Below are 25,668 nucleotides of genomic sequence, written 5' to 3'. Positions count from 1 at the left end.
TTTGGTCAGTATTTTACCTCAGTATTTCTCAGCCAAAACCAGGAGTGGGTGATAAATACAGAAGTGGTGCATATGTTTCTATCATACTTTTCCTCTACTTGTTCCACTCCTGGTTTTGGCTTACAAATACTGACCAAATACTGCTAGTGTGACGCCGGCCTTAGGCAGCGGGAATACAACTGTCAATCAGAATCACTTCGGAAGTCCCGCCCATTAACTAACGTGCCTGTTAGTGCTTTGACACATTTTTTACTTTCCCGGATATACCCTTTAATATATTGCAATCATGTTATACAGCACCGCACTTACAATTGCTCGTTTTCCCTTTCTACCCAGCTAATTCTTTCCGTTTCCATTAGTTCTATGATATCACATGATTAATCACTGACGAGCTGAATCCTTCTAAGTCAGGCCCACATAGATTTGTGTCTCATGAACCTACAACTCCCAGTATGCCTTTTTACAATGGTAAGGAGATACCGGGAGTTATCAGCCTTTATCGGACTGCAGACCATACTGGAACCACAGTACTGATGAGACATAGTCATTATCAACAAGTAAACATTTACATCCAGGAAACTTATAGGTGATCTCTTCTCTGATTGAGTTTTTTCTTCTCCATCTTGTCCGGACGCCATGATGACATCCACAGCTCATCTGTCCAAATTCTCTCCTCCCCAGTATTCTGCAACAGATCCTGACAGGGTGCCCTTTAAAAATAAGTATTATTAAAATGCCCTGTGCATAAAATATATCTGTCCATATTATGACCTAAATAAGCCTCCTATAGTATATAGCCTCCATACTGTCCACCTTTATGAGCTGCACCTACCACACTGCCATAATCAGCTATAACCGCTATACTATCAGCCCTGGCCTATACCATTTGGGGGGGGGGGGGGGAGGAATCTGCTGGTGACACTGTTATAGGGGTAATGTCCCCCAATTCTGTACTAATGTAACCCATCCTGTGGCCCTTCCTGATATAGATGCCCCCCCCCCCCCCCCCCCCCATCCTGGAATATATGGCTTACTATCCTGGTATATTTGGCCCCCTCCATCCTGGCACATATGGCTCACCATCCTGGTATATATAGCTCTCCTATCCAGGTATATAAGGCCCACCATCGTGCCGCACACATTAAAAAAAATTATACTCACCTTCTTTCTTCCTCACAGCACAGCTTCCTGTTCTGATGCTGGCAGCTGACTTCACGATTATGGGTGTGGAGAGCAGTGACTATTCATTCTCTTTAATAGCGAGCACATGTGATCACTCAGTCACTGCAGGAGGCTGCTGCGGCGAACACTGTGCCCGCTATTAATGAGAATGAATATCCACTGCTCCCCACTCCCATAGTCTCGTCTATCCCTCAGTGCCGGCTTCAGTGCATATAGGTGAGCGGGACTATGGTCGTGGGGAGCAGTGAATATTAATTTTCTTTAATAGCGGGCACAAGTGTTAGCCGCAGCAGCCAATTCCTACCTCCTGTGACCTGCTCCTCCACCTCCTCACCCCCCACAGCCACAGCTGGACTATAGACCGCAAAATAAAAATGTCTTATTTTTTTTTGCCCTCAATGTGCGCCATCCTCAGGTAGGCAGGAGATAGTGCTCTAGGCCAGAGGTCCCCAACTCCAGTCCTCAAGGCCCACCAACAGGTCATGTTTTCAAGATTTCCTTTGCATTGCACAGGTGATGCAATTATTACCTGGGCAAGACTAAGGAAATCCTGAAAACATGACCTGTTGGTGGGCCTTGAGGACTGGAGTTGGGGACCTCTGCTCTAGGCGGGTGCCTACCCTACCTACCTGCTCACCCCAGCCCTGATCTTATGTTCTCCAGTGAGTCATCCAGATTTTCTAGTCTGAAGGGTCTTCCTCAGAGAAATTAAATTTACCCCAGTCCTCTACAGTCCCATCTCTGTACTTTATACAAAGTGATTTTCTCTAATAAAGCCCCTGAAGAACTGTAGAAGTCTTGAATACTAAAGGTACCTTCACACTGAGCAACTTTACAACGAGAATGACAACGATCCGTGACGTTGCAGCGTCCTGGATAACGATCTCGTTGAGTTTGACACGCAGCAGCGATCTGGATCCTGCTGTGACATCGCTGGTCGGAGCTAGAAGTCCAGAACTTTATTTGGTCGACAGGTCGGCGTGATTCGTCATGATTGACAGCAAAAGCAACGATGCCAGCAATGTTTTACATGGAGCTAACAACCAGCGAGAACAATAAGTACGTCACTGGATCGCTCCTGCATCGTTCTGGAGTTGCTGTGTTTTACGTCTCTACAGCGACCTAACAGCGACGCTCCAGCGATCTAGTTTAGGTTGGATCGTTGTCTATATCGCTGGAGCGTCGCTAAATGTGACGGTATCTTTAGGCCCAACACTGTAAATATGAAGTGTTTTCGTAAACTTGATGTATTTCTTAGTAGAAGTTTAAAAACCTACGAAATGCTAATAATTGTTCTTAAGTAACCATAGAAACATCTGCCTAAAAGATTTAAAAACATGATACTAGCAAACTTTGTGAAAATGAAAAGTTGTGGAGGTCTAAAAACTTTTGGTCACAACTGTAGAAGAGAATATAGTGCCTGGTGGAGACCTCATATGGCAGCACTCGGAGTGCCAATAGCTTTGCAGGGATTAGATGTGCCAACCTACAAGATCTGACCATAAACTGCATCAGTCCTGTGTGAACGTGGCCTGACAATAAATAGGAATCAGTCCTAAGGATAGGAACTTGCTGTAAAACATAATCATAAGGCTATTTCTTAGAATTGTTGTCAGAACCATAAACCCTCCATTACAAATCATGTAGCAACCATATACAATACTGATCTTATTACTTTTTCCAATGGATTGAGAATTTGCCATCCTGAAAGCTATGACCTAATGTAAAACATCCCACGTAGGGTCAGGACACGGAACGCCCGACATGTGGTACTAATGATAGCTTCGTTTGAAGTGTCAGGTCTTCTCCTTCAAGTCCTGTGCTGGTATGATTGTATCCAGACGGTGGATGTTGTTAATGATCAAGAACGATTTTAGTGTTCACATATTAGTACGAAGGGGCCAGTAAAAAAAAAAAAAAAGTTTTAAAAACAATTTATTGCATCTCATTTACCACTGCCAGAGAAATATGCATAAGACATATGTGCGAAATATGACCTCAGCACCTAACATTACCTAATACACAAGAGTTCAGGCAGGGGGTTACATAAAATGAGTGATAACATACCACCTTGCCTACATTCTCAAATTTCGTGCTTGTAACGTATGCACTCATATTACTCTGCCTGTATGGGACGTGCAGTTGACTATTCATAGCGCCTTCCTTTTCCCGGAAGTCCTTAGCTGAGGCATAACTTGACAGCCATGGACTCCAATGCAAAATCTCCAACAGGTCTGTGAGCCATCTCAGATGTATAATAGTATCAGGCTGCCATCACACTAGCAGTATTTGGTCAGTATTTTACATCAGTATTTGGTAAGGTACCTTCACACATAACGATATCGTTGCAACGTCACCAAAAGCAACGATATCGTTAAGGAAATCGCTATGTGTGACAGCGACCAACGATCAGGCCCCTGCTGGGCCATCGTTGGTCGCTGAACAAAGTCCAGAACTTTATTTCGTCGCTGGATCTCCCGTGGACATCGCTGGATCGGCGTGTGTGACACCGATCCAGCGATGTCTTCACTGGTAACCAGGGTAAACATCGGGTAACTAAGCGCAGGGCCGCGCTTAGTAACCCGATGTTTACCCTGGTTACCATCCTAAAAGTAAAAAAAACAAACAGTACATACTTACCTACCGCTGTCTGTCCCCAGCGCTGTGCTCTGCACTCCTCCTGTACTGGCTGTGAGCGTCGGTCAGCCGGAAAGCAGAGCGGTGACGTCACCGCTCTGCTTTCCGGCCGCTGTGCTCACACAGACAGTATAGGAGGAGTGCAGAGCACAGCGCTGGAGGACAGACAGCGGTAGGTAAGTATGTAGTGTTTGTTTTTTTTACTTTTAGGATGGTAACCAGGGTAAACATCGGGTTACTAAGCGCAGCCCTGCGCTTAGTTACCCGATGTTTACCCTGGTTACCGGCATCGTTGGTCGCTGGAGAGCGGTCTGTGTGACAGCTCTCCAGCGACCAAACAGCGACGCTGCAGCGATCCGGATCGTTGTCGGTATCGCTGCAGCGTCGCTTAATGTGAAGGGGCCTTAAGCCAAAACCAGGAGTGGAACAATTAGAGGAAAAGTGTAATAGAAACATATGCACCACTTCTGCATTTATCACCCACTCCTGGTTTTGGCTGAAAAATACTGATGTAAAATACTGACCAAATACTGATAGTGTGACGGCACCCTAAGGCTATGTGCACACGATGCGGATTTGCTGCAGATCCGCAGCGGATTTTTCCACGCAGAAACGCTGCAGATCCGCACTGTGATGTACAGTACAATGTTAATCAATTGAAAAAATAACAAAAAAAGCTGTGCAGAAAAATCAGTGCGGAATTGCTGTGGATTTCAAAGAAGTGAACGTCACTTCTTTTGTGCGGATCTGCAGCGTTTCTGCACCCCTCCATGATAAAAATCCGCAGTGGCAAAAACTGCAGAAAATCCGCATAAAAACCGCACAAAATCTGCGGCTGCGGAATCTGCCAGGAGATGCGGATTTTGCACAGAAAATTCTGCACCTCTATAAAGAAACACTGCTCCGGGTCACCAGAATATCCCCGGCACGAGCCCTGGTGGACTTCAGGAGCTTTGTGCTGTAGATAAACACAATCCCAATAAAAGATGATCCGCTCCCTTGTGGACCTCTCCTGGAGAGCTGCGGATCTTCTTTGATTTGGATAGTGATTGTTCTGTGGAGACGGACATGATACTGATATGAGACACTGAAAAAAAAAAAAAAAAAAACACATCACCTGTTGGAATGTAAATTTATAGCAGATGGAGACGACATTTAGGATAATGAACTAACAACAACTAAAATAGTTTGTATACAAAAATAATGGAGCCTTCCCTCGGTGACAAACTGTTCATGTATCCTACACAGGTGCTGGGACTCTTCTTGTCCATGCCACGGTCACCATGTCCCCATCTGCTTGCAGCAGTCAGGAGTGGATCACTCTAGGTTGACCATTGCCTGTATGGATTCAGACTGTGTATGGAGGACAGTCAGGTGGCTCAGTGTTGTGGCTATATACACTTCTTGAGGTATTATGGTGCAGTCCGTCTTACTGCCTAGAATAGAGGTAGTATTGTTTTCTTGTAATAACTGCACAGTTCCTGGCACCACAGTCAGGTTCTGGTAGTGACCATTTTCTGGATAAGTCATCTTCTCTGCAGGTTTTGGGGATTCTTCGCCATCATCTTCAGTGAGATCTGATTTGTGCCCTTCTTCTGCTTTTGGATCCAGAACAACAAGGAAGGATTTCCAGGGTGTATTTTTATCATGGATCTGTAATAAATAATACGTGAGAAAAAACTATAAGAGCTCATAGAGGGGATCACATCACCAGTGAGAAGGTCATAATCTGCGAGAACATGAACAGGAGTTCTTCATTTTGGGCTTGGACTACATGGTGACATTGGCCATACTGATCGCATGACGAAAGTGAACGCCGTCCTTACACGCTGTCCTGGTCCACACAAGCGCATTTAGAAAAAAAAAGGGTCAGATTTTCATCCACAAAAGTGAAACCCGTTTTTACAGTAGCAGCTATTAATCATTTACAACCCCATTTACAGATACAGTTTCCTATGTTACAAGATTACAATGTATCCATAAAAATCAGATACTGTGGATCTATATGGCATCCAATTTTTTTTTATCCCTCCCATGGACTTGGGGGGGGGGGGGGGGGGAGTCCGATTTATGGTACAAACAATGGCACATGCAGATTCGATCAGTGGCAAAAAATGTTCATTGGCCCATTGCATGACATTGGTCCAAGTGAGATCCATTTTTCATCACAGACAGCACTCTGACCGAAAATAAGGTTATGTGAACGAGCCCAAATGCAGGTGAAGGAGGTCACATTGCAGCCCACAAGATACTGCACAATGATCCAGCTTGCTCTGACTTTTTGCGTCTTGCTTGTCACAGTTCACCTTTCAGAAGGTAACCTATATGGGGTCCAGAGTCACAGCGCAGCACCGGTCTTACAAACGAGGTTCTGCTGATTTGTCCCCGTAAAGGGCTACAGTACACAAATGTACCCGATAATAAAGCTCTTCCCATTCATTCAAATAAGGCCGAGCTGCTTCACCAGCCACACACAGGCTGTAGAGAAGAGTGACGGGGTAAAAGGAACAGACCCCATTTTCAACAATGCAGAGAAACGTATAAAGAACGCAGCCAATTTTGGAGTGAATGTCCAATTTACAATTTAAAGTGGACTTGTCCCGATACTACGCTGTCCTAACTGGAAATCAGAAGTGTAACCTAAACAGAAAGGAAAACATAAGAACTTATAAACTTGACTTTCCTGGAATCAATATTAGTTTTGGCTACTGAAAGAAGGAAAAAAAACGGCAAACCTTCACGGTACAAAAAAAAAAAAAGTCACAGGCCATCAATGGCCCCTATATACGGTTATGGTGGTCCACACAGAAGAAGAAATGTCTTACTGAGGTGTGCCTGCGGAGGGTGGACTTGTCCGTAAAGGTCCGCTGACATGCAATGCACATGAATGGCTTCTCTCCTGTGTGGATCCGTTTGTGCCGCTGCAGTGCGTTCAGCTGAGTAAACTGCTTTCCACATTGATTACAACAATATGGACGTTCTCCTAAGAAGAATATTATACAGAATTAACCACAATGACACATTGCTGTAAATAAGTCTCCTTTAAGCTTACATCCCTTTTCAAATGACTTTTCAGGATAATCTGCTATAAGTATATAGTATGTACACGAGAAATAACATTATTTGCTGCCATTATGTGACTTGTATCCTGCATTTTTGACAATTTCTCCCTAGGCAGGCTCCAGTTCTAATTCTCAAATGCTTTTGAGCTAATCGGCATGGGGGATGGGAAGCACCTGCTGTAATGTCTTCAATAAACAGCAGAGAAGAAGCAGAGATCCTGCTCCACTGTCTGTACCACAGGCTTAAGCAACATAGAGGGTATTATACCGAAGCACTGAGCAACTGTGTAGCTGTGAATCCAGCTCTGAATGAAGTAAAACACTTACTAGAAAGCAGCATCAGAGTCTGTTTCTCTCCCTCTGGTTTTCCCCCGCCCAACACTCCGCTTCTGTTTCCATGGATTTCTATAGGCAGAATGTAAATTTGACTCCTCAGTGACCCGGGTATCTGTCTTAACCTATTCCTATATATTTGACAAAACTAAGAATCTTGCACTTTGTGAAAAAGCATAATTTTAGGAAGAATGGTCTTAATATTCATGTTTCTGACTCAAAAAGACTATCCAAGCAGAACCTGGGGTGCATAAGTCCTAAAGATAGAACTACAGCATGAAAAAAGCAAACAAAAATCTCTAAAATCCAAATGTGCGTAACATCTTGGTTAGGGAGTTGACAAAGATATGGATCTAGCACAAAGTGTCTTACATAGAACACATAAATATGATATAGGGAACCTAGAGCTAGCCGCAGCAGAAGCTGCACATTAAGGGTATGTGTCCACGTTCAGGATTGCATCAGTATTTGGTCAGGATTTTACATCAGTATTTGTAAGCCAAAACCAGGAGTGGGTGATAAATGCAGAAGTGGTGCATGTTTCTATTATACTTTTCCTCTAATTGTTCCACTCCTGGTTTTGGCTTACAAATACTGATGTAAAATACTGACCAAATACTGATGCAATCCTGAACGTGGACACATACCCTTACACTCCCTGCTTTGTGAGGAAGGAGCGGCCTTTACGAGACATTACTTTAAAGAGGTTTTCCAGTTTTAGAAAACCTGTGTCCCCCCGACTGCAGCTTGTTTAAAAAAAATAAATTGCATTACTCACCCGCCCTGGTTCCAGCTCAGGGTCTCCCCTCCACGTAACAGTAATCTTATTCTATCAACACTGGACAGGAAATAGTTTACCCTTTAAAATAGATTTATGATGAGGGTAGCCCCTTTAACAGCAAAAAAGTCATTGTGCATGTATTAATGTAAGCACAGAATACATATATAAAAAAATTACACACATAACATAGCCCCAATTCATTATTACCACCATTATTCACACCGGTCTTGATGAGGGGTGTAGAATCAAAAGCGCCCAAGAAAGGGAAAAGGGGCATGTGCTCCTCACCTTAAATCTTCCTCTAGTCAGGGACCGGCGTAAGGTATATCACGAATTAATGAACTGTGGGGTCACACCTCCGACCAGCCCATTATGGCAGAACTGGGGAAACTGGTGCGAAACCACCGTAACCTCGGGTTGTGCAAAATTTTTGGGACTTCAACGTGTTTTGTACCAGATGTCTGTCAAAAACACTTGTAAGAAAAGCCCATGGCCCCCTATACATCAATGAGAGTTCATGCCAAACACAATCATACTTTAACCCCTTCACGACAAGCGGCGTACAGGTATGGTGCAAGTCAGAAGTGCGTGTATGGAGCGGGCTCACAGGGTGAGCCTGCCCCATACTCAACAGGTAATGACTGTGCTGCAGCAAGGACGTGCCTCTGACAATCGTGGGTGGCAATTATAGAAGGCAGGTCCTGACAGCAGTCCAGACAGCGGCAATAACAGCACACCGGCATGGGAACATGCCATTCTAAGTGCCCATCGGCACGCCCGTGACATGATCACTGGTTGACGATGGGTTGCGAGGACAGCTGAGGGTTGTATGGAAGGCTTCAAAAGGAGACCGCAATTTTTGCTGCTGCTTCCTGAAGCCTTTATTCACCATATAATACAGCTAAGTCAAGGGATCCGGTTGCATGCTGCCCACAGGATAAGAGGGAAAGAAGAGAACAAGTGTAGAGACACAAAAAACCAGAGCTGCAGCTTTACGTGAGCGTTGGATGTCACCACAGTGGGGCTCCACACTTACACTGCTGGTTATTGTCTTAGAAGAAAAAGGGGCAGCAGTGCCTACCTGCCCAGCTCTCCGAACAAATGCCCAGCACGTTAGGTCTTGTATATTGGGGTGTCCACATGGGATGCATTTAGATACTTCTGGCCAGCTCGCCTGATCGAATAATATGGGCGTCCCTAATAGGTTACTGTGCATTACCTGCATGTGAACAGCGCCCTATACAGGCCACTTTTGTGCAATCACATACTGAGCGATCACCCCCTCCATGAAGTGGTCGGCTGTGAGTGAGTAGTTATCTTATCAGTATTTTGCACCTGTGTTGCCACCATCTTTACTACATGGGTCCACTGCATTATGATAGTGCATTTGTTTGGGAGATCTGGACAGGTAGGAACTAGTGATGAGCGAATATACTCGTTGCTCGGGTTTTCCAGAGCATGCTCGGGAGTATTTGTTAGTGTTCGGAGATTAAGTTTTCATCTGGGCAGATGAATGATTTACATCTATTAAGACAGCTTGATTACATGTGGGGACTCCCTAGCAACCAGGCAACCCCCACATGTACTCAGCCTGGCTAATAGCTGTAAATCATTCATCTGCCGCGATGAAAACTAAATCTCCGAACACTAACAAATACTCGGAGATCACGTGAGCAACGAGTATATTCGCTCATCGCTAGTAGGAACTGCTGCCCCTTTTTCTGCTGTATCAATTTTTGTATTTTTGGAGGATATTTAGTCCTCTTTCTCTGGTTATTGCCTCCATGCTGCTGCCGATCCCAAATCTGCTACAAAGAGATCGGGGAGCAGATCTCCTCTTTTCTGTGTACTGTATATATTGGCGACATCACACAACCTAGTCTTCCCCCAGTGAAAATTAGAGATAAGACCTGCAGAGGGGAAAATTGGTGAAAAATGCAGATACAAGTCATATAATGACCAGAAACAACATAAATCCTCATACACAGATTATTCTGAAACGACAACTGAAGAGACACCACTGTCATAACCAGGTTCCTCCCAGACAGACGACAGACTTGTGTTACCGGTGTGCACTTTATTATGCTGGTAGAGAGAATTCCTCTGCGCGAACGTCCTGAAGCAGATATCACACCTAAACGGCTTGGCTCCGGTATGGATGCGATTGTGATGCTTTAGATATTCTTTGGAGGCGAAGCTTTTCCCACAGGTCTCACACATGAAAGGCCTCTCTCCTACGTCAGCACCGGCGGGAGAGAAAACAACTGATCACTATGGAGCTGTTCACACAGATGCTTCTATTACATACACTATAAACAGTGAGCCAACATAGCCCATTAACAAAATATAAAATGTATCTTTATTAAATCATAACAATGTAGGCAATCACATCTACCCCAGTGTGACACCTGACCCCCGCAGTGCCCCAATGCCCGTTTCGCGTGGGCTTCCTCAGGGGGCTTCTACCCCTAGTACCTGAGTCTTATTATTAATTTCTGGCCTTTTTTTAATGAAATAGATGTGATTGCCTACATTCATTGTTGTCACAATTTAATAAAGAAACATTTATATTTTGTAACAGACTATGTTGGCTCTGTGTTTATAGTGTTATATTCCATGTATCCGGAGTCGTTTTACTACCATGGGTCTATGTGGCAGACAGGCCACTCGGACATATTTAACATATTCTGATGATACTGTTTCAATACATATATTAATGAAGCCTGCCTAATGTCATCTATTAATTCTGCCTTTTTTTTTTAGAATACCAACATATATGGACCAGTCAGTGGCCTCCGTACGACAATGGAAGCCTCGGGAGCTTTCCATGTGTACAAGCCAAAATGTAAGGGAAAAATATGATGTGATCATGGTCTTGGGGCAGAGAAAAGGGCTCATTGATGGAGTTTAATCAGACAAGGAGTTTCTTAAGAATCAGGCAATCTTTTTAGTTTATGCGCTTCTGGTTATTCCTTCCCTGCTTCCAAGAGCCATAACTTTTTGCGAGAGAAGTTGGTAGTTTTGAATGACACCATTTGTTTTTATACAGAAAAATGAAAAAAAAAAAAAATATAAGTGTGGTGAGAAAAAAAAAAAATAAAATTACGCCATTGTTTTGCCTTTACGGCATATATTGGGCTGTAAACAATTATCTGGTAATAGGATTCTCCATGTCAGCACAATTATGGTGATATTAAACGTATAAGGTTCTTTTTTATATTTTATTGCTTAGAAAAAAATTTAAACTTTGCAAAAAAAATAATTAAATAAATAAAAATACATACACAATTTGGTTTGTGTTGCCATTTTCTTAGACCCGTAACTTTTTAATTTTTTACGTTGATGAACCTGTGTGAGAGGTTTTTTTTTGAGCGTTGAGCTAAAGTGCTTCTTGATACCATTTTGGGGTACATGACATCTTGATCCTTTTTTGCATTTTTTTTTTGGGGGGGGGGGGAATTGCGGGTAGCACAATAAGTCAGCTCTGGTGTTTTGAATTTTTGCGTCTTAGTATTCATCTTATGAGATAAATAAAAATAAATTAGAATATATTTAATTTTACACCTTCATTTAGCGCCATTAATTTCACATCACTTTACAGACATCGTCATTACTGTATCCATAGGGGCTCACAATCTAGATTCCCTATCAGTATGTCTTTGGAGTGTGGGAGGAAATGGGAGAATCCAGAGGAAACCCACGCAAACACGGAGAGAACATACAAATTCCTTGCATATGTCATCCTTGGTGGGGTTTGAACCCAGGACTCCAGTGCTACAAAGCTTCACCGTGCTGCCCGATAATTCATGCGATTACGCTTACTATCAAATATCGCTTTTTTTTTTACATTTTGCTTTTGGGGAAAAGAGGATATATATATAAATTTGCTTTTTGGGTGGAGGGGGGGGATATAGTTTTTTTACATTTCCCTTTAAGGAACCTACAGTCACGTTACTGCCAATATTATACACTGCAATACCATAGTTATGTACTGTACTGTGAAATCGCTGGTCTCCACAGGCTGTGCTTCCTAGATTTCATACAGCAGGAATGGCAACCAATCGGCACCCTCCCCCGATTATATCACATGAGGTGCCCACGGGCGTCAGAACTGACGACAGCCATGTTGAAGACTCTTAAATGCCGCTATCATGATTGAAGCATTTATGGGGTTAAATTAATTCTATTGGAGTTAGCGAACTCAATCACCTCAGTTGCGGTTGGGTCCCGTCTATGTAACAGGGCCGTCAGCCACGGTGCAAGGAGCAGTGTCAGCTCCCGAGTCCGCTCCATACAGAGAGAGCGCACTGCCGCAGTACATGGCAGCCTGAACGGTCATTTGTCAAGAGCGCACCGCTCCTAGTCAGGCAGGAAACCGGGAGGTAGAGGAGCAGTGCACTCCCTAAGATGGGAACATGAGAAAATCCCTTCACTCAACAAAATAGTTGTCAGCATGCTCTGTGTGTCTACAGTATACACAGATTAGACCCAAAGTTATCTGCGTCCAGTTATATAATAGATCATTTTTATCATTTTTTATTTTATTTGTATGTTACTATTCCAGTTGTACATCGCTGCGGAATATGTTGGCACCATATAAAGATTATCATTAATAGTGGATGATATTTGTTACCTGTGTGACACCTTTTATGATAAATGAGCATATGATTCTGTGTGAATTTAGCTCCGCACTCCTCACAGGCAAAGGGTTTCTCTCCAGTGTGGATTCTGTGTGGTAAGGAAAATAAATGCAAAAATCAAGATTATATATGGATATAAAAAATATTACACTGAGGTTGCATGGCACGTGATGCCCGGCGTCCGATCAGGGCTGGCGTCACTGTCCCCACCTTCTGTCAAAGTGATCATAAAGAGTAAGTCAGACGAGCTTCTGCCCGGACTTCGCCTTCATGGTCGATTTGTCAGAAGGCCGAGACAGCAACACTAGCACTTATTGGGCGCAGGGTACCACATGTCATGCACCGGGACCACGAGTGCCGACACCGCCAGAAAAGTGCCAGCACAAAAGGGGAGTATATTCTTTTATTTTAATGGGGGCCAAAAGTGGGGAATGAGAAGAGGGTTCTTCAACAAATAGGCTTTACATACTTCATTTTCTAAAGTAAAGTTAAAGGGTTATCCCAATAACACTTATCTTTCCCAACCAATGGGACCACTGTTATTATTGGTGGGGGTCCCATTGGCTGGGATAAATAAGTGTTGTTGGTATAACCCCCTTGTGAATGAAGCAGTGTCTCTATGTATAACTGCTAGTGATGAGCGAACGTGCTCGGATAACGTGTTAACCAAGCATGCTCGGGAGTCAGCAGAGTATCTTGGACGTGTTTGGATAATACGCAATATCCATGTCTTGCAGCTGTCTAACAGCCACAAAATATGCAGCTGTTGGAACTCGAACATATTACCCGAACACGTCCAAGATCCTTGGAAAACACCTTTATCCGAGCACATTCACTCATCACAAATAGCCACCACTCCATTCACTGTGTATGGAATTAGTGGTCACATGCAAAGCTACCACTGTCCCATAGTCCTACGGTAGTATGTGGAGTGGTGGTCATGCATGTGCACTACATGGGACCCCAATTTTCTGGATTAATGGAAGATCCAGCAGTCAGACCCCCGCCATCATACAATCCCCAAGCCTTTAGATAGGCGCTAAATATTTGTTGTTGGTTCCAAAGTTGCAAGGTGGCTCCAATGACTGTAAATTGTCAGGTGTGAAGATGAAGGTAGGGAAACTAATAGTTTTCATTTTATAATTCATATTGTAATTTGAATGAAAATTGTTGTTATTGCAACACAAAGGTTAAAAGGCATTATTATTTTTAGTATTGGCCTGAGAATTAACGGACAGGTACGGTAGTTGCTAACTGCCTGTCTGTAGTATCTGACACCAATCTCTGTCGGGACAGAGCGGTAACAGACCGCTCGTGCCAGCAATTCTGTGACTTCCGCTGACGTCACGATCGATAGAGCAGCGGCTTCTCTCCCACTCTGCTCAGTTAATGGGGTGTGACTGGTAATGTCATGTTAGTTAGTTAGTTAGTAAGTAAGGCCGAAAAAAGACATTTGTCCATCCAGTTCAGCCTATATTCCATCATAATAAATACCCAGATCTACGTCCTTCTACAGAACCTAATTGTATGATACAATATTGTTCTGCTCCAGGAAGACATCCAGGCCTCTCTTGAACCCCTCGACTGAGTTCGCCATCACCACCTCCTCAGGCAAGCAATTCCAGATTCTCACTGCCCTAACAGTAAAGAATCCTCTTCTATGTTGGTGGAAAAACCTTCTCTCCTCCAGACGCAAAGAATGCCCCCTTGTGCCCGTCACCTTCCTTGGTATAAACAGATCCTCAGCGAGATATTTGTATTGTCCCCTTATATACTTATACATGGTTATTAGATCGCCCCTCAGTCGTCTTTTTTCTAGACTAAATAATCCTAATTTCGCTAATCTATCTGGGTATTGTAGTTCTCCCATCCCCTTTAATAATTTTGTTGCCCTCCTTTGTACTCTCTCTAGTTCCATTATATCCTTCCTGAGCACCGGTGCCCAAAACTGGACACAGTACTCCATGTGCGGTCTAACTAGGGATTTGTACAGAGGCAGTATAATGCTCTCATCATGTGTATCCAGACCTCTTTTAATGCACCCCATGATCCTGTTTGCCTTGGCAGCTGCTGCCTGGCACTGGCTGCTCCAGGTAAGTTTATCATTAACTAGGATCCCCAAGTCCTTCTCCCTGTCAGATTACTGACTGCCAGCTCCCCGCTGTCTTATTGCGGGGAGCCAGCTGTTAATCAGCATGATGTTACCAGTCGGTAGAGCAGCCCAGAAGAGGAAGAGCTGCTGTGTTGAAATGAAGCAGCTGTATCACTGGCAAGAGCAGTAGATGACCACTGAGCTGACGCTGGGCAGAACTTACAGCTAATTAGCAAGTACCTGCCAGTTACTTTTTATGGCCATAGTAAAAAAAAAACTAAAAAAAAAATGAAATTGTTCTGGATAGCCCCTTTAAAATGGATGATACAAAATTAGCTGTAATAGAACCTGGCTGTTAAAACATACTACCACTCCTGGGTTTTTGGGTTTTTTATCCATACCATCAGATAGGTATCAATAATGTATGTTTCCTGTGTAGTAGAATACCGTATTTTTGGGATTATAAGATGTACTTTTTCCCAACAAAAATTGGGAGGAAAATGGGGGTGTGTCTTATAACCTGAAGGTAGCTTACCAGATGGGCAGCTGCGGTGGAGCATGGTCACGGGAGGCAGGGTCGCTGTTTCAGGAGGCCGGCGGCAGGAGTAGGGCAATGCAGTGGGCCCTAGGCTGCAGCCTCCTGAAACAGCGACCCTGCTCACCGCCGCCCCTCACCAACCCCCCCATAAGCTACTATTAAGACGGCCATTTTATTTAGGGGTGTGTCTTCTGGTCCTGAACATACGATACCTATTGGTGGCTGTCTTCTACTGTTTCCGTTGCCGCTCCGATCCCTCTCTGCCATGTTATGACCGTACCTCCGACTGGCCACAAGTCACAGCTGTTACCATCTCTCTTAGGGTGTGTACAGAAGAGCGTATAAATCAGACATCCGATTTTTAATTGACTAGCACACAGACAGCACATCGATTCATGTAATTCAGTCGGGTTGTTAAGATGAACGATCTTTTCTCGGTCCGACTGTCCTTGAGAAAAACAAAAATCACAGCACGCACTACTTTCATTCGAGTCTCAGCTGTCCAAGTATATGGGTGCGGGAATAAAAATAATCAGATCCCATTTGTGCCATTAGCATGGTATCTGATTTTTACAGAAAGATTTCGAATACAAACCAAGGAAACTGTATGTGATCATGTACATGATTGAATGTACTTGTTTGCAAACTGATAGTACACGGACGTCACCTGGACATAAAAAAGACGATTCACGGACGGCACATGAATTAAAATCAGATGAAAATTAGAAAAATAAGTCGTCCGAGTTTACTTGATGAACTCGGAAGATTTTTTTATATGCTCATCAGCAGGCGCCCTTAATGTAAGCCTATCAGTATTTTACTACACACAGGGAACATGCATTGGTGAAATAAAGTACAACTGTTTTTTGGAGTTTTTTTTTTTTTTTTAAGTGACTGTGAAGAGCGGAGGACTTGGAATCTGTTTGGGAGTCCCAGTGGTCAGATATTGAAAAAAGTTTGACATACAAGCCTCTTTATGGTTTAGGGGGTTGTTCCCATGTCACAGGGTAAGTCATATGTGTCTGATAGTGATGAGCGAGTGTACTCGTTGCTCAGGTTTTCACGAGCACGCTCGGGTGACCTCTAAGTATTTATGACTGCTTGGAGATTTAGTTTTCATCTCGGCAGCTGAATGATTTACAGCTACTAACTAGACTGAGTACATGTGAGGATTCCCTAGGAACCGGGAAACCCCCACATGTACTCAGCCTGGCTAGTAGCTGTAAATCATTCTGCTGCCGCGATGAAAACTAAATCCCTGAGCAGTCAAATATTCTGAGACCACCCGAGCGTGCTTGTGAAAACCCGAGCAACGAGTACACTCGCTCATCACTAGTGTCTGATCGCGGAAGGTCTCACTGATCACCACATGACATGCTGTGATTTTGGAAGCGCCCATTTATGAATCAAAGGTAACAAAAAAAAGGATAAAATAAAGACAGCAGGGCATGTACTTCCAGTACAAGGAAAAGCATAGAGGAGACGTTCCAAAATTCGGCGAAGACTTCCTTGTATTTACTAGTATAGCAATCGTTGATGCAAGGGCAGCTCCTACCTCATGTGCGTTTTCAGCGCGGACGTCTGGGAAAACTTGGCGTCACACTGGCTACAGTCGAACGGTTTGTCTCCTGTATGCGTTCTCTCATGGAGCCTCAGCGCAGTCTTGGAGCTCAATCCCTTCCCACACAGATGACAGAAATGTCTTTCTCCTCCGCCCTCGTGGACCTGCAGAATGTGCCTCTTGATGTCTTTTTTCCTTTTAAACTTTTTACCACAAAGTTCACATGGAAACTGACGGTCGCTGCTGTGCACGTGACGTTGGTGGCTTTTCAAATTACACCTGTTTGCAAATGTCTGATTGCAAATCTCACAGAGAAAAATCTCTTCAGAGCCGCCATGATTCTCTTTGGAGTGCTTCAAGTAAGTTTCTTCATCTGTGAAGTTCTCTCCACAGATGGCGCACGTAAAGCAGTCACCAGTTTTGTATCTTTCTTCTTCAGATTTCTGATCAGCCTCATCTAACTCACACGGACTGTCTTCATCATCTTCTGCCTTTATACTACAGTCCGTCTGCTCATCCATGGGCTCTTCATTACACGAGTTTCCTTCATTACCTAGACCACTCAACAAGGAAATGACTTCTTCACTATCCTGCTGCTCTCGCAGACGACGCGTGTACTTTTTCTTTGGAATTTCGACAACAGCTTTTTTGCCGGCCAGGCGGCCACTTAACCTTCTTGATTTGGGTTTCGGAAACATTAAGGGATCTTGTGCTTCCTCAGAATTATTTCCATCATCTGTGGTAGACCCTGGACACAATTCACTTCCACTTTTTCCCTCAGGAGGATTAGGAAAGCTGGTGGTATTAATGGTTGCTAGGACCTCTTCCTTGCTTTGGATCTCCTGGACAGTGTTTGCCAGTTCTTGCATGTCTTCATCAGTTTCTTGTGATTCAACAATATTTTGCAAGTCCAACCAAACCGAATCGTCCAGCTGCTTTTTATGCTGCCTGCAAGTTTCTGCAAGGTCAGCACATTTCAGTTTGTCGGCAATATCAATCATCCGTTGCACTTGGTCTTCGAACACTTCTATCCTCGCTGTATACACAAACTCCAGGAATGAGGAGAAGTCAGTAGTGGATATCTCATTCAGTACAATGGTGCCACCACCATCAGACTCATTCATAAATACCTCCTTAAAGTACTTGCTGGAGGCAGCGAGGACAGATTTGTGGCCAGTGAACTCCACTCTGGACCCCTGATGTTCTATTATCACGGTCACATCACATAAATGACCGTGGATGCGAAGTTGGTGCATTTCATTCATAAGGCGGACAGGCAAGGATTTGGACTCAAGCAGAACAGCCGTGCTTTCCATCATAGTAGACTTGTCCTAACCTGGTAGAAAAAGAACCATAATCAATAACACACAATGTATATAGAGACAATCGGGAGACATAAGCACTGTCAGTCTAGATCAGGGCTCCCCATCTATCACATGTGGCTCAACGGTCCATGGTGTGGCTTGCACCTGTCTTGACAACTTGGTGCATCAGTACTTGATGGAGCAAAACGCTATGAAGAGCAGGTCTCCAGGTGGTGACTCTAGTGAATAGCCCTGCACAGAACAGACCAGGGTGTGCATATAATGAGGGGAAAGGGGGTGATAAATAGGGTAAGCTGGAGATAGGATGTTACTACCATTTAGAAGAAGTTTAAAGCTGGACACAATAGTGTGGAGGGAGTGCTTGATGTAAGAATATGCAACGAGTGTAGAGTGATAACCCAATGGATATAAGTATACAGCTGATAAGGGACGGGGTGGAAGATCTCAGTGGGATTTCTGTGGGGAAGATTAGGTTGTCAGTAAACTGCTAATGAGAGTTCTGGGGGCCACTACGGTGTGTGTTGGAGGGCACTGGATGTGGCTCGCACGGTAATAAAGGTTGAGGACCACTGGTCTAGATAGATCTAGATATTGACCATACTTTGTGTACAATGCTGAACTATCGAGACAGGACCATTATTAGGCATGTCCATAGCAAACATGACACCTACAGAAGGCTGAAAGTACAAAATCACTTCCCTGTGCATAGAGGAGAAGGAGGACAACGATGGTGAATATCATTTACAATCAAGAAAAAAAAAAAAATGGTATCTGGTTTTGTCGGTCCTCCTATAAATCCTCCAGCCCCCATACACATTAGACCAATATCGACTGAACCTGCTAATGACAAGGGCTTTGGCCAATAGTCTAGTGTGTATGGGGGGCTCACGTCTTACAGTGATGGAGGGACAAACAGGGACTTTGCTACATGTTATCACCCCCTCTTACAGATTGGGGGTAGATACACTCTGTCAGACTTAAGGTACCGTCACACATAACGATATCGTTAACGATATTGTTGAAACGTCACTCTATTGTTGACATAGCAACGATCCCGCTAACGATATCGTTATGTGTGACAGCGACCAACAATCAGGGCCCTGCTGGGAGATCATTGGGGAATGATCAGGACAATTTTTTGGTCGCTGATCACCCGCTGTCATCGCTGGATCGGCGTGTGTGACGTCACCGCTGTGCTCTGCTTTACGGCCGGCACTGACACAGTGGACGCTGGGGAACGTGACAGACATCAGAATGTGAGTATGTACTGTTTTTTGTTTTGTTTAACTTTTACAATGGTAACCAGGGTAAATATCGGGTTACTAAGCGCGGCCCTGCACTTAGTACCCCGATATTTACCCTGGTTACCCGGGGACTTCGGCATCGTTGAAGACAGTTTCAATGATGCCGAAGTCTTTCTACTGATCGTAGGTCGCTGGAGAGAGCTGTCTGTGTAACAGCTCCCCAGTGACCACACAACGACTTACCAACGATCACGGCCAGGTCGTATCGCTGGCCGTGATCGTTGGTAAGTCGTTTAGTGTAAAGGTACCGTCACACTAGACGATATCGCTAGCGATCCGTGACGTTGCAGCGTCCTGGCTAGCGATATCGTCCAGTGTGACACGCAGCAGCGATCAGGCCCCTGCTGTGATATCGCTGGTCGGGGAAGAAAGTCCAGAACTTTATTTGGTCGCTGGACTCCCCGCAGACATCGCTGAATCGGCGTGTGTGACACCGATTCAGCGATGTCTTCACTGGTAACCAGGGTAAACATCGGGTAACTAAGCGCAGGGCCGCGCTTAGTAACCCGATGTTTACCCTGGTTACCATCCTAAAAGTAAAAAAAACAAACACTACATACTTACCTACAGCCGTCTGTCCTCCAGCGCTGTGCTCTGCACTCCTCCTGTACTGGCTGTGAGCGTCGGTCAGCCGGAAAGCAGAGCGGTGACGTCACCGCTCTGCTTTCCGGCCGCTGTGCTCACAGCCAGTACAGAGAAGCACAGCGCTGGAGGACAGACGGCTGTAGGTAAGTATGTAGTGTTTGTTTTTTTTACTTTTAGGATGGTAACCAGGGTAAACATCGGGTTACTAAGCGCGGCCCTGCGCTTAGTTACCCGATGTTTACCCTGGTTACCGGCATCGTTGGTCGCTGGAGAGCGGTCTGTGTGACAGCTCTCCAGCGACCAAACAGCGACGCTGCAGCGATCCGGATCGTTGTCGGTATCGCTGCAGCGTCGCTAAGTGTGACGGTACCTTTAGGAAGGGGGCTCTTTTTTCCACTCAAGGAGGGAGATAATGATCAGTTGCAGATCTAATCCCCCACCACAATGGTTCACTTTGTGTATCTGGTTCATGCGGTTTTCCATTATTATTTGATTAATTACAGAACATTTATAGGTTTGGGGGGATAAGTCTTTATCATTCATATTTTAATGTTGTTTGTCAAAAGTGTAAAAACTGTGACAATGGTACCTGCCTGCAAAAACAAACAAAAAAAAGTGTTTAGTTGCAACCACAGTGATAATGTGCAGGTAAATATACAATTTAAAGGGCCACTGTCACCCCCTCCAGCCATTAGAAACTAAAAGAGCCATTCCAGCCATTAGAAACTAAAAGAGCCATTCCAGCCATTAGAAACTAAAAGAGCCATTCCAGCCATTAGAAACTAAAAGAGCCACCTTGTGCAGCAGTAATGCTGCATTCTGACAAGGTGGCTCTTTTAGTTATTGGTGCAGTTAAAGCCAAAATAAAGCGTTTTATAATTTCGCCAAAATACCTGTCTTTAGTCCTGGAGGCAGGTCTTTCCCCCCCTGCTGAAAACGCTACACTTCAGTCACTCAAATATTCTTCGGCGCCAGGCACCACCCCCTCTGCGCTGTTTTCCAATGAAATCCGGCGCCTGCGCTGTTTAGTACTGGCTGGGGCAGGCGCAGTGAGCTCTGCCCGTCTGACCTCGGATGCAGACTCGCAGACTGCGCCTGTGCGGCCGCCCAGCTTGTAAATCCCAGCTCCGCAGTGTGTTATGCATTATGCAGAGTGCGGGGCTGGGACTCACAAGCTGGGCAGCCGCACAGGCGCAGTCTGCGAGTCTGCATCCGAGGTCAGACGGGCAGCGCTCACTGCGCCTGGCGCCGGATTTCAGTGGAAAACAGCGTGGAGGGGGCGGCGCTGAAGAAGATTTGAGTGACGGCAGTGTGGCGTTTTCAGCAGGGGGGTTAAGACCTGCCTCCCTGTCTAAAGAGAGGTATTTTGGCAAAATTATAAAACGCTTTATTTTGGCTTTAACTGCACGAATAACTAAAAGAGCCACCTTGTCAGAATGCAGCATTACTGCTGCACAAGGTGGCTCTTAGTTTCTAACGGCTGGAGGGGGTGACAGTGTCCCTTTAAACATGTGTAGCTGTATTTTAGGAAGTGCAGCTGCAGGGAGAAAGTGAGGTTATAGCTTCTCAGCCGCCACTCGCTTCATATCATTAGGGCAGCACAGGGTCTATGAACAATCGGTGTTCAGCACAAGCTCTCCATGCCTGTGCTGTGACAGTGACACAGCCGCGACACATGCAGCTGTGGCGCCCATCAGCCTGAGCGCTCCAGGTATCCGGGTTCCCTCTGCAGCTTATTCAGTAAGCGCTATAGCTTGCCGAATAAGCAGGGCCCCAAACAAGTTTGCTCATCTCTACTCCAGACTCCACAGCACTGGTCACTACTGAGCATGTGCATAAAGTGCAGCACAGATTCATCTCCACAGAAAGCCGAGATCCTTAGCTCAGGAACAGAACAGGCACTTATAGGACATTTCAGAACTTTCCCAAATTATTATGGAAACATTTACAGCACATCCTGCACTGAACTACTATACCCAATGTATTATATATTTTAGGAGTTGGTCCATTTTATACTGACTCAGACTCCACAGCCCTGGTTTTGGTTTACTAATGCTGCCGTGTGAACAGGGCCTTACCAAAATGTTTACCCCTAGGCTTCTTAATCGTATTAACCCCTTAACGACCGCCGATATGGGACCTTATTACCACTTTGTCATTTTAAAGCAGCCATCGGGAATAAGGGAATGGCGGTGCCAGGCGGCTGCCATTCCCATGGGTGTCAGCTGTACGCCACATATTTTTAAAGCCAGTCTTCCCCAAAACGCCACCTGAAATAGCCCAGGAAAGGCTGAAAAGATGGAGCATACGTCTGCCTATAAAGACTCGCTGTATGAGATTATCAGTGCCGGACAACTGGTCGCGGCATGACTGGGGTCCCAGTGGTCAGACCCCCAGTGGTCAGCCATGTGTCCGCTACCATATGGAGGCTGAAAACTAGTTTAAACATCCCGGGTGAACGCTTTAACCATTTGTAGATATGACATGAGCCCAGAGTCCGGGCCGCCCCGTGTTTGGGCCACGGGCAGAGCCCCCGCACCCCTACGGGCAGAGCCCCCCGCACCCTACGGGCAGAGCCCCCCGCACACTACGGGCAGAGCCCCCGCACACTACGGGCAGAGCCCCCGCACACTACGGGCAGAGCCCCCCGCACCCTACGGGCAGAGCCCCCCGCACCCTACGGGCAGAGCCCCCCGCACCCTACGGGCAGAGCCCCCGCACCCTACGGGCAGAGCCCCCGCACACTACGGGCAGAGCCCCCGCACACTACGGGCAGAGCCCCCCGCACCCTACGGGCAGAGCCCCCCGCACCCTACGGGCAGAGCCCCCCGCACCCTACGGGCAGAGCCCCCCGCACCCTACGGGCAGAGCCCCCCGCACCCTACGGGCAGAGCCCCCGCACACTACGGGCAGAGCCCTCGCACCCTACGGGCAGAGCCCTCGCACCCTACGGGCAGAGCCCCCGCACCCTACGGGCAGAGCCCCCCGCACCCTACGGGCAGAGCCCCCGCACCCTACGGGCAGAGCCCTCGCACCCTACGGGCAGAGCCCCCCGCACCCTACGGGCAGAGCCCTCGCACCCTACGGGCAGAGCCCCCGCACCCTACGGGCAGAGCCCCCGCACCCTACGGGCAGAGCCCCCCGCACCCTACGGGCAGAGCCCCCGCACCCTACGGGCAGAGCCCTCGCACCCTACGGGCAGAGCCCCCGCACCCTACGGGCAGAGCCCCCGCACCCTACGGGCAGAGCCCCCGCACCCTACGGGCAGAGCCCCCGCACCCTACGGGCAGAGCCCCCGCACCCTACGGGCAGAGCCCCCGCACCCTACGGGCAGAGCCCCCGCACCCTACGGGCAGAGCCCCCGCACCCTACGGGCAGAGCCCTCGCACCCTACGGGCAGAGCCCCCGCACCCTACGGGCAGAGCCCCCGCACCCTACGGGCAGAGCCCCCGCACCCTACGGGCAGAGCCCCCGCACCCTACGGGCAGAGCCCCCGCACACTACGGGCAGAGCCCTCGCACCCTACGGGCAGAGCCCTCGCACCCTACGGGCAGAGCCCCCGCACCCTACGGGCAGAGCCCCCCGCACCCTACGGGCAGAGCCCCCGCACCCTACGGGCAGAGCCCTCGCACCCTACGGGCAGAGCCCCCCGCACCCTACGGGCAGAGCCCTCGCACCCTACGGGCAGAGCCCCCGCACCCTACGGGCAGAGCCCCCGCACCCTACGGGCAGAGCCCCCCGCACCCTACGGGCAGAGCCCCCGCACCCTACGGGCAGAGCCCTCGCACCCTACGGGCAGAGCCCCCGCACCCTACGGGCAGAGCCCCCGCACCCTACGGGCAGAGCCCCCGCAGCCTACGGGCAGAGCCCCCGCAGCCTACGGGCAGCTGCGGCTTTTGTTTGCTCAGTACTGCAGATACCATAGTAGAGAGAATCCAGATCATGTGACCTCCAGAGACACGTGACCGCAGGATCCAGGCTTTGTGCTGTTATTGCTGTCATGTGTACACTGAGGCTGAACATCAGCGGCCACAAGCAATAGGCCCCGGTGTAGCGCGGCTCGCACACACAGACACCCGCACTGACGCCTGCAGCTGACAGCTCAGCCCGTGTGACTGGGGTGTGACCACGTACCTCGCGGCTGTACCGTGTAATCCGGTACAGCGCCGCACTGTGTCGCTCCCTCACAGATGATTACGGTGCGTACCGGAAGTGAAGGAGATATACGGTAACCCAGAAGAACTCCTTCCTGCATGTTGACCACACCCATTTTTTAGTAACCCGCCAATCGGCATGTGAGATGCAAACAGCACTGATGGAGCAGTCGATGACGTCACTGCTACGAGGATATAAAAGCAGGCTCCGACGACAAGATGGCGGCGGCGGCGCTGCTGTGCTGTGTTACTGGGGGATAAAGATGAAATTGTGTGTGGGGATATGGGCGGGAAGGAAGAAGTCAGCTGTCATTAGTGGCACTGGTACAGAGCGTACACGGCAGGGATAGAAGTGGTCTAACCCCCTGTACATTTGGCCAGGCCCCTGCTGGTGGCCATCCACAGCCCCCAGGGCTTTCCAGCAGCAGGTCCCCTCAGGAGAGCGCCGGTGGTGGATTTGGTGAAGCGCCTGTTATTGGCATCTTTTCAGCGGGTTTTTATATATAAAATCAGTGACTTCATGTGATCTGAAGCGAATAAAATATGGCGACAGGACGGCACACGTACAGCGAGACTTTACAGGCAGATGCATGCGCGGCCTTTTCAGGGCTCTTTTTTCAGGTGGCGTTTTGGGGAGGACCAGCTTTACAAATACATAGTGTACACATACCCTTATACTCTTGTCCGAAGGCTGGAAAACACCCTAGCCCCAATTCATCAATGCCGGCCATCTTAAAGGGAATCTGCCAGCAGGTTTCTGCTACCTCATCTGACAGCAGCCTGATGTAGAGAAAGAGACCCTGATTCCAGCGATGTATCACTTAGATTACTGGGTGCAGCCGTTCTCACACAATCAGAGCTTTTAGATTTAGAATGAAGCAGAGCAGAGAAAGCTAACTCCGCCCACATCACAGCTAACCCCGCCCACTCTAGGCTGTCAGTGTACATAGTCCATAGACAGTGAGCTGCTTATTAGTGATGGGAAATCTAGTTCATTTTGGTGATTAGTTCATTTAGTTCAGTCATTCTCTGGATTCTGCTGAGAAGAGATGGATCAGTTCTAGTTCGTTACACAGAAGCTGTGGCTCCTAGGATGAGTTATAGTTTTGTTAAAATGACCAGAAATAGTTAATACATCTGATCATTACATAACAAACTCTTGTTAACCCCTTACCGGCATCGGACGTACTATACCGTCCGATGCCGGCTCCCCTGCTTTGATGCAGGGCTCCGCGGTGAGCCCGCACCAAAGCCGGGACATGTCAGCTGTTTTGAACAGCTGACATGTGCCCGTAATAGGCGCGGGCAGAATCGCGATCTGCCCGCACCTATTAACTAGTTAAATGCCGCTGTCAAACGCAGACAGCGGCATTTAACTACCGCTTCCGGCCGGGCGGCCGGAAATGACGTCATCGCCGACCCCCGTCACATGATCGGGGGTCGGCGATGCTTGTATATTGTAACCATAGAGGTC

At 46.9% G+C, this 25,668-nt stretch overlaps 1 protein-coding gene across 3 annotated transcripts; it reads right to left on the bottom strand.

Moving 5' to 3' along the window:
* Nucleotides 1-4,935: 4,935 nt before the first annotated feature.
* GZF1 (GDNF inducible zinc finger protein 1) lies at nt 4,936-24,291 on the bottom strand. Of its 3 annotated transcripts, none has more exons than XM_069768849.1 (6): nt 24,248-24,291; nt 16,821-18,162; nt 12,629-12,723; nt 10,062-10,229; nt 6,645-6,802; nt 4,936-5,472 (listed from the first exon to the last, which is right to left on the bottom strand). In XM_069768849.1, the coding sequence occupies exons 2-6, from the start codon at nt 18,143-18,145 to the stop codon at nt 5,137-5,139; spliced, it is 2,082 nt and encodes a 693-aa protein (XP_069624950.1). In that variant the 5' UTR covers nt 18,146-18,162; nt 24,248-24,291; the 3' UTR covers nt 4,936-5,136. The 3 variants fall into 3 exon arrangements, with proteins under 3 accessions (XP_069624950.1, XP_069624948.1, XP_069624949.1); XM_069768847.1 differs by having other exon boundaries at nt 24,175-24,277; XM_069768848.1 differs by lacking the exon at nt 24,248-24,291 and adding an exon at nt 23,961-24,016.
* Between the last annotated feature and the right edge of the window lie 1,377 nt (nt 24,292-25,668).

This window comes from Ranitomeya imitator, chromosome 5, assembly GCF_032444005.1.
Source record: "Ranitomeya imitator isolate aRanImi1 chromosome 5, aRanImi1.pri, whole genome shotgun sequence".
Classification (NCBI taxonomy): Eukaryota; Metazoa; Chordata; class Amphibia; order Anura; family Dendrobatidae; genus Ranitomeya; species Ranitomeya imitator.
The sequence above is the reverse complement of the archived record's forward strand: the minus strand, read 5'-3'. Positions and strand labels throughout refer to the sequence as shown.